This window comes from Callospermophilus lateralis, chromosome 5 (genome assembly GCF_048772815.1).
Source record: "Callospermophilus lateralis isolate mCalLat2 chromosome 5, mCalLat2.hap1, whole genome shotgun sequence".
Lineage (NCBI taxonomy): Eukaryota > Metazoa > Chordata > Mammalia > Rodentia > Sciuridae > Callospermophilus > Callospermophilus lateralis.
This window is the reverse complement of record NC_135309.1, coordinates 9475544-9485485: the sequence shown is the minus strand read 5'-3', so window position 1 is coordinate 9485485 and position 9942 is coordinate 9475544. Positions and strand designations below refer to the sequence as shown.

Below are 9942 nucleotides of genomic sequence, written 5' to 3'. Positions count from 1 at the left end.
CCACATCACGTTTCTGGTGCCCTACTCAACATGCATCATTGTGGTCATATTTTATCCCAGTTGTTAACCTGCAATCAATAGTTTGCATTGCCTCTCATTCATTTTTCCCCTCCAAATGTTAGATGCAGACTTCACAGCACATGTGATCAATTCAGATTATTTTTAATACTCACCATGTGCACTATAGTGTTTAACATCTTAAGATATCAAAGTTTGATATGAGGAAAAAGAAATGAATATTTTCTTTCTTTCTCATTCACAATTGTGGTTTAGCATTGTGAAAACATGAAATGTAGCAACAATTGACTTATAAAATCTACATCAAAGTTATTCAGTAACTTTTTCGTGGTTTTAAATCTAGTGGGTAAAACAGCAATTACTTTTACAAGCAGATATTGTATCACTCTGAATACTGATAATTTAAGACATTTTTGTGAACACACATATGTATGTTCCCATTAGTTGAAGGCTAGTTTGATATTTGGGCCTTAAACTGAGTCATTCTCTTCCTTTTTCAAAACTCTGAACAATCATAAAACAATTTTACTTTTCAGCCAGCTCTACAGTCACTGTCCTTACTTTTTCAAGTACTTCCCAGACACAGTTAAACTGACATTTACAGTATGATTGCAACACCCAGGGTTCTTAATTGAAAGAAAAACAAGTAATCAATCCCCCCCATACAAAAAAAAAGAAGATTCTGAAAGCTATCTGGTGGCCCATAAAATCTTCAGATGCACAGAAAAATCAGGTTGAATGTGTACACATGAATAGTGCCTAACATCCATGAGGCAGAATTAATAGAAATTGTCACTTAGTCAAACTTCACCTAGATGTGCTGAATAACTCCAGGACTTTCAGGACAAGGGACCTCAAGACAGCCCATGGGTTTGTGGAATGTGGGCATTAAATTGGATGGAGAGTCACCTCCAGGAAGGAGCTGAACATGTGACTGGTGGCTCATGAAATTGGCCAGGCAGATAGATTACAAAGGATAGGTCATAGTAACAGTATTCACACGGCTGCTTGTGAGACATTGGATTTTAAAACTAATATGCCCTGTTATAGGCACACTAAGTACTTAGATTTTAGGGAATCAGAGATCCAATGTCCAGCTCAGGTGACCACTGATGACAAAAGCTCAAGTTGATCTTTCAATGAAGGCAAGAACCATGGCAATTATTCTAACATGGAATGGGAAAAAGACAAAGAGAGAAAACTGTGGCATTGGTTCCTGTGGCAGAAAGAACTCCTTTATGTATTGTGTGCCTGGAGAAAAATTTCAAATGTAAATGATTCTGTTTTCTAGGAGTCATTTGGATTCCAAAATGTCTGTGTAAATTAAAACTAAAATTTATAAGGATAGAAAATTTTTCTTTGTTTGTTTCTGTTGTTCCTGACATTTTTTTAAAATTGGTACTGGGGATTGAACCATGGGGTACTTAAGCACTAGTTACATCCCAAGCCCTTCTTTTTTCTTTTAATTTTGAAACATGATCTCCCTAAGATGTTGAGGACCTTGCTAAGTTGCTGAGACTGGCTTGGAACTTGCAATCCACCTGCTGTGTTTAAAAACACAGTAATACTGAAAACTGTGACTCTCAAATATTTAAATATTCATATGTTTGGTCTTTGAGTTTATCAAAATCTTTCAAGTATCCAAACATGTTAACAATACATTTAGTACAAAAGATTTTTGTATGAATGTACCCATGTACCCACGATGTTCAAGGATCAGCTGCTTATGGTATTTCCTAAATCGTACCAGGTGGTTCTTTGAGGTGATCTTTTGTTCCTCTGAAGTTTGGACAGGAACTTGTGGTTCTGGAGGAAGCAAAGGTTGGAGCTTGGCAGGTTTGTGCCTTGCCTCTCTGGAATGACAGAGCACCAGGATGGATAAAGATTAAGATATCAGCCATATTCCCTGAGTGTAGACCAGCTCTGCCAGTCCACATGCGACATTTACTTAATACACAGGTGTGTCAGTTTCCTTTTCTGTAAATTGAGGATAATATTAATAATAATTATAGCAGAAAGTCCACACCACTGTTTAGGGGGTAAGTGAGTAAATAAATCTGCACTGTGCTCATTTATACCTGACCAGTAGTCCATACTCCCCAGCATCAGCCATTGCCACTACTGGAGTTGACACCTCTCCTCAGGTGCAGTAGAGATGGACTGGAAAACAGAAGCAACCAGGGCTACTATGTTCTCCTGAGATTTTCTGACACTCTCTCCTGGAGAGGATCCTCTTTATGGTCATTCTGGTAGCCTACCTGCTGACCCTGGTGGGCAACAGCACTATCATTCTGGTGTCTCTGCTAGACCCCTGACTTCACACGCCCATGTACTTCTTCCTCACCCATCTGTCCTTCCTGGACCTCAGCTTGACCAACAGCTCCAGCCCCCAGCTGCTCCACAACCTGAGTGGCTGCGAAAAGACCATCAGTTATGTGGGCTGTGTGGTCCAGCTCTTCCTGTTCCTGGGCCTAGGTGGAATGGAGTGTCTGCTGCTGGCTGTCATGGCTTATGCAAGTTTGTGGTCATCTGCAAGCCCCTTCACTACATGACTATTATGCATCCACGACTCTGCCTGGGCTTGGTGTCGGTGGCCTGGGGTTGTGGGATGGCCATTTCTTTGATCATGTCACCAAAGATGTTGTGGCCACCTCAATGTTGCCCAAACAACGTGGACCACTTCCTGTGTGAGATGCCCACCCTGATCTGGTTGGCCCACATCAGCAACTGCTGCCGTGTAGGGCATCATCTTCATCCTGGCTATGGGTATTGTGCTGTCTCCCCTGGTCTTCATCTTGGTGTGCTACGGCCACATCGTCAGGGCTGTGTTCAGAATCCAATCGTCCTCAGGAAGACATAGAATCTTCAACACCTGTGGCTCCCACCTCACCGTGGTCTCCCTGTTCTATGGGAACATCATCTACATGTACATGCAGACAGGACACAGCTCCTCCCAGGACCAGGCAAGTTCCTCACCCTCTTCTACAACATTCTCACCCCCCTCCTGAACCCCCTGATCTACACCCTCAGAAACAAGGAGGTGAAGGGGGCACTGAGAAAGTTGCTTCTGGGACACAGAGATGGGGTAAAGAGTGAGGGCCTGAGGAGTGTCATGTATCCAGCCCGAGGCAACTGCAGTGGGCCACTACTGGTCTATGAGCTGTGGAGCAGAGGAGGTGTCAGCCTGCAGGTCTCAGCACCCTTGCATTGCTGGCCTTCTGGAAGTCTGTTTAAGATCAGCATTTTGAGTTCTATGAAAGAACTGCTCAGGGTCTGTCATCAATACCCTAGATGTCCAGACCTGACCCCACCAACTCATACCAGGACCATGCTGGAAGCAGCTCCACTCTGAGTCCTGCTTATGTTGTGTGTTTTTAGTTCATAGTAGTGCTCTCAGCACTTTATCTAGAATCTCTGAGATCTATCAGGACTCTAGGTGTGAACCACTGTCTCTTTCTGGATGGCACCAAATGCTGAGTTCAGAGGGGTTTTCCAGGCACCTGGTGTTTGCCAGGATTCCAGAGCTCCCAGTTCACCTCACCTCTGTCATTTTGAGAGGCCTGTGTGACTGGCATCCTTCCCACTGTACCCACTTGGTGCTTGAGATTTGGAGGTTGCATCAGGAAATTTGTTCAGGAGAGGAGAACCAGGATTTACCCAAGGCCTCTCTGATTCCAATCCCTGAGGTTCCTACTGCACAGCAAACTTTCAAAGTGAAAAAGTCTTTCAGTCTTTGACAGGTAGAGACTCTCCCCAGGACTCCTCCACTTCCTGTGCACATAGATCCCCTGAGAGCTGGGAGGCACACTCTGATTCAGGGGGTCCTGGGAGGGATGAGGGTCTGCACTTCTTTCATCCCCCAGGTGACATTCACTCCTGGGACTCAGTTCACAGTTTGAGGACCTAGGGGCAGGTCACCTTTGCCCTAAGGGCAGACAACTCTTGGGAAGAGCGAAGACAACATCACAAGACCAGGGAAATGAGGTGTGAGAATATGGCACAGGCTCCTCTGCCACCACAGCCCTTCCCATCCCTGTGCCTTCCCAGACCTCCTTGGTCTATTCCTGTCCCAGCCCTCTTCTCATTTCCTCCTCTTCACACCACAAGGTAACAGCGCCATTGTGAGTTTAAGTGGAAGCAAATCAGAGCTCTCTGGATGGGCTTCCTGGGCTTCAGGGAACACAGGTGTAAATATGTAAGTCCCCTGTTTAAATAATTAAGGGTGTGGCTAGGCTGAGAGTGAGGTACAGGTGCCTTCCTGTGAGACCCTCCCCAAAATGAAACCCAGGAGTCCTGCTGGAGCTGAGCCAGTCCAGGGCGAGGTTCCTGGGAATGGGGCAGAGATCCCTGGACTCCTGGAAACCCTCCTTGGTTTAGAAAGATCTCAGTGGTGATCTGAGTAGACTCCATGCTCTTTATCCCCAGGCAGCTGGGGATGTCCAAACTTCCTGCTTTCCAATATGCTCCTGAAAGAACAAAGCATCACCAGTTTTGGACCTCAAAGGTCATTTTCCCCTCTTGCAATTTTGGAAGCCAAAACAAGACCAAGTGCCAAATGAGCAGCCAAGGAGACTTTTATTTTTGCCAAGAAGAGGGTAAGCAGAGATAAACTCCCAAGTGAAACCCCCCCCCCGAAATGGGGTAGTGATTTTTTAAATTATTTTTTTAATGTAGGCATATGACAGCAGAATGCATTTGATTCATTGTACCCAAGTGCAGCACAACTTCTCCTTTCTCTGATTGTACACAATGTAGTGTCGCACCATATGTACAGTCATACATGTACCTTGGTTATTAATGTCCATCCACCATCTTTCCTGTCCCTATGTGCCCTCTTTCCCCTTTTCCCAATCAAAGTAGGGTAAAAGACATGAGTGGGCAGACCTCTGAAAGGGGAAATATTCATGTGGGTTATATTGATGAAATATGAGGTGGTCTGGTGGTCACTCTGCCAGCAAATTCATCAGCCCCTGAAGAGGGACTCTGTCTTCCATCAGCCTGTCCTCTAGACAAGATTCGGGTGGGGAAGAAATTCAGTGAGACCACCAAGGCAGGCCAGGACCAGGCAGGTAACCATCGTGGTTTGCCTAACTCTTAAGTGTTTCAGACCAGGAATCATCAGGGAAACTGGGGCCCTAGGAAGCCCCCTTCAAGCCCCAATTTTTGCCATCAAGTCTGAAAGATTTTAGGCAAGGTTCTCAAAGTAGCAGTTATGATTTTATTATAAGGGATAGGGAAGAGAAAAGGGACAGTCTCAAGGAAGAGAGATGGTTCTCTCAGATAGGAGTGGGACAACATGCCTTTCTGCCTTCCAGTTTTACTGAGTACCAGGGAAATTTCCACAGTTCTGCCCAAGTCCACCTTCTGACTTTTTACTGACAGCATAGGAAGTGCATGGACCTCCTCCAGAGATGGGGTGGTGCTCACTGAGGACATTGGGTCCCTGAATGTGCCTCAGTTTTCTGCCAACTTACTTGTTTTAGCACCCTTTCAAGACATCAGCAAATTATCTTTTTGGTGATATTTTTGTTTGGTTGCCAGGGTAACTGAGTTGTGATAGCTTCTGTGGTAAGGGAGGGTCCAGGCCACCTGTTAGGGAGTGGCCTGAACTTGAAAAACTAGTTTGTCTCAGGGATGTGATTATGGATGGTGAGGTGTTAATACATCTGATCCCATCAACTTCTCTGACGGAGAGGAATTTGATTCTCCCAGAAGTCCTGTAATTTTGTAGACACTGGCCCCATGTGTTTGTGGGACACTTGAAGGGTTTATAGTCCAAGTTGCTAGGGCTTGGGGGCTATAAGTAAGAATTAGACACATAATTGACAAAATAGAAGAAAAACAAAGTATACAGACAATAGAATTTCATTCAAAGCATTTAGATGTGATTACATATCAACATCAGTATGAACATTATTACTTTAGAAGAACATATAAGGTATATGATAACTTATAATGGCACAAAATAAAATGTGATTAATATCCCCATTGTTAATTTAATGTTTTCCATTAAAGTCATTAATTATTATTATGTTTGTTTATATTGATCAATATATTAGTTAAATTAATTTTACTGACAAAAGTGTCACTAGAAATCTAATTATAGATGTCGATTACATTATACATCTAATAGGTCAGCAGTGCTCTAGATTTTTTTCAGTCTGTATGGAGAGAAGCCATGCAGAGAAGCAGGGACAACCGTGCTCACTTCTTCCTGAGGGAGAGCATCCCACACACTCTTCTCATGGCCCCCAGCACCTCTTTGTTTCTTAGGCTGTAGATGATGGGATTGAGCATGGGGGTGAGGATGGTGTAGAAGACTGCAAGGATCTTATCCTCTGCTGGGGAGCGGAGACTCCTGGGACGGAGGTAAGTGTAGACAAAAGGTGTGTAGTAAAATGTCACCACAGTTAAATGTGCTGAGCATGTGGTGAAGGCCTTTTTTCTTCCCTCTTTTGAGTGCATGTGGAAGACAGCAAAAAGGACCCGTCCATAGGAGGCATTGATGCCAAGGAAAGGAACAAGGAGAAACAGGCTTGTGCTCACAAACACCATGTACTCATAGACCCAGGTATCTACACAGGCCAGTGGCAACATGGCAGGCACATCACAGAAGAAATGATTGATGGCCCTGGACCTGCAATAAGGAAGATGAAGGGCATAGATAGTATGTGCCATGGAGTTGATGGAGCCCAGTGTCCAGGACCCCAGGATCATCTTCCCACACAACCTCTTACTCATGCGGATGGGGTAGTGGAGGGGGTTGCAGATGGCCACAAAGCGGTCATAGGCCATGGAGGCCAGGATTAAACCTTCTGAGCCAGCCATGGTCAGGAAGAAGAAGCTTTGCACACCACAGCCCAGGAAGGAGATGCTCTTCTGGCCAGAGAGGAAGTTGATGGCCATCTTGGGGACCGTGGAGGAAATGTACATCAGGTCCATGAGGGAGAGCTGGCTGAGGAGAAAGTACATGGGGGTGTGGAGCCGTGGGTCCAAGAAGATGAGGGCAGTCATTCCTGAATTCCCCAAACAGGCGAGAACAAACACAAAGATGATCAGGAGCAAGAGAAGTAGGCCAGTTTGGTTTTGAGGAAACAACCCCAACAAAGTAAAATCATTTGATGTTTCATTCCATTTCTCCATGAAAATGCACTGCTTTAAATTTTTTTGTGAAATGAAAATAAAAACAAAAATTAAGCAATGAACATGACAAAATAAGAGGAGAATAAAAGAAATTATATTTACTACTGTTTGTTTAGAATGAATTGGTAATCCTAAAACATCACAGCTTTGCTCATTGGACTTTTAAATAAAAGTATCTGTGTAATTCAGATAACTAATTTGTAGTAGTAGCTCATTTTTTTGTATCTTTTTCCATTTTTAATTGGTACATTATACTTGTACATAATGATTGTATTTGTAGTAACATATTATATATATATACATAATATAGCCATGTAATATGGCTGACATCACTCCCTAGTATTTCCCTCTTTTCTCTCTGCCTTTACCCCCCAATCCCTTTCCTCTTCTGATCTTCCTGTTGTTTTCATGGAATTCCTTTTCCTCTGGATTTTTTTTCTTCTCTGGCTTCCACATGGGAATGAAAACATGATTTTTAACTTCTCAGTTCTCCTCCTTTCACTTAACATAGTGGATTCCTGTTTCATCTATTTTCCTTCAATTGGCATAAGTTATTTATTCTTCCTAGCTAAATAAAAATACATCTTCTGTGTGTACCATATTTTCTTTGTTTTTAGAGAAAGAAAGAGAGAGAGAGAGAGAGAGAGGGAAAGAGAGAGAGAGATTGATTTTTAATACTAATTTTTTAGTTTTCAGTGGACACAACATCTTTATTTTGTTTTTATGTGATGCTGAGCATCGAACCCAGCACCCCATGCATGCCAGGTGAACATGCTACTGCTTGAGCCACATCCCCAGCCCCACCATATTTTTTTAAAATCATCCATCCATAGATGGACACCATCATTGGTTCTATAGCTTGCATATTGTGAATCATGCTGCCATAACCATGGGTATGCATGTATCACTATCATATGTTGAATTTAGTTCTTCCATTTAAATACTGAAGAGTGGCAGGGCTGAGTCAAATGGGTGGTTCCATGTCTAGTCTTGAGAAATGTCAATACTGATTTTCATTATGGTTAACTAATTTATAATGTCAACAGTGTAAAAGTGTTTCTTTTCCTCCACATCTTCTCTAGGGTTTATTATTATTTGTATTCTTGATGACTGTCATTCAGAATGGTATGAGATAAATCTCAGAGTAGTTTTGATTTGCATTTTTCTATTGTTACTGATACAGACTAGAAGACACAGAGACAAAGACAGACACTTATTCTCATCTGATCCCTGACAAAGATGCCAAAAACACAGTGCAGAAAGGATAGTTTTTTTTTTCAAAAATTTGCAATAGGAAAACTGATTATGCATATGTATAAAAATGAAACAAGAACTTTACCCTTCACACAGCCTAAAGTTCAACACAAAAGAGAACTAAGCATAAGAATAAGACCAGAAACTTAAACTCCTAGAAGAAAACATGGGGTCAACACACAGGCAAACAGACACAGAAAATAACTACTCAATAGGATCCTTAAACCTCAACAAATAATGTCCAGAGTTCATGAAGGCATGCCATCAAATTAAAACCTTTCTTCAGAGCAAAATAATCAACAAGGAATGTGACGAGAGAATCTAGGAGATGAGAGAAAAACTTTCCGAGGTATTCTTCTGCCAGAGGATTAGTGTCTAGAATATATAAAGAATGAGGAAAATGTTTTAGACAACAATCAAACAGCTCAATTAATAAGTGGGCAAATGAATTAAACAGACCCTCTCAAAAACAGAAATACAAATGGCCAACAAATATATGAAAAATTATTCAATTTATTTTGATATGCTAATTAAATATTTATAGTTTCTGCTCCAGTTCTCTATGGTAACCATCTCAACTTGAAATCCAAGGTTTCTTATATGTGAACCAATACAAATTAAACAACCAAGAAAGTCCTTCCTAGACACTTCTGGGCAGGAACATTCCTCAGGACTATGCACCACCAGAAGAAAACATGGGGTCAACACTCCAGCATTCAGGCACATGGAACAACTACTCAGTAGGACCCCTGAGGAAGCCAGGATCCCTGCATTGTTACCACTCAACTTAACACTGACTGTTTACCAAACTTATGGAGTGTGTGACTCAGAAATTTTCTGTGTGCTTGATACTATGTACTCAGTGACCTTTCCTTTTCAAATCCTCAGTTCCTGCTCTTTCCTCCCCACTGCCGTTATTGAAATAAACCAGGGTCATATTCCAGGTGCTTTGGTGGTCTTTCAGGTGCTGTAAATCACCATCCAGAGCATTGTTTCTAAACTGTGAAGGTTTTGTGTGTCCTATGTGATCCACCTAGTATGTCTCTATGATCATGCCTAATTCTATAATTCAGACAGGTAAAAGCACATGGAACTTAGACAGAATGCTTATTTCCTCTTCCAGTTCTGAAGTTTGGTTTCCATAAGGGGCAGGCAGAGGGGAAAATCTGTTACTATGTGGTTCAACTAGGAAAGAATCTTAAATGTGGTACATTCAATATTTATATCTTATATGTATTTTCAATTATTCTCTTCAGATTTAATTACATAAGTAAAGCAACAGAAATTAGATGTTCATCATTAAAAAGAGAGAAAAGGTAAAGAAACCAATAAGAGGGAAAAATGAGTAACCTTCCCCTCCTAGATAAATATTTTATACTTTTTTATGCAATTCTTATTAGTATTTATGTTTTTATGTAAGTACTTTATACTTATTGACTTATTTAATTCTGACAACAACCCAAAGAGGTGTTAAAATATCACTGTTTTATAGGTGAAACAACAGAGGCACAGAAAGATTAATTTACA

At 41.8% G+C, this 9942-nt stretch overlaps 1 protein-coding gene across 1 annotated transcript; it reads right to left on the bottom strand.

Moving 5' to 3' along the window:
• Positions 1–6222: 6222 nt before the first annotated feature.
• On the bottom strand, positions 6223–7161 carry LOC143398946 (olfactory receptor 2L13-like). Its single transcript, XM_076855650.1, has one exon. The coding sequence runs from the start codon at positions 7159–7161 to the stop codon at positions 6223–6225; it is 939 nt and encodes a 312-aa protein (XP_076711765.1).
• Positions 7162–9942: the final 2781 nt, after the last annotated feature.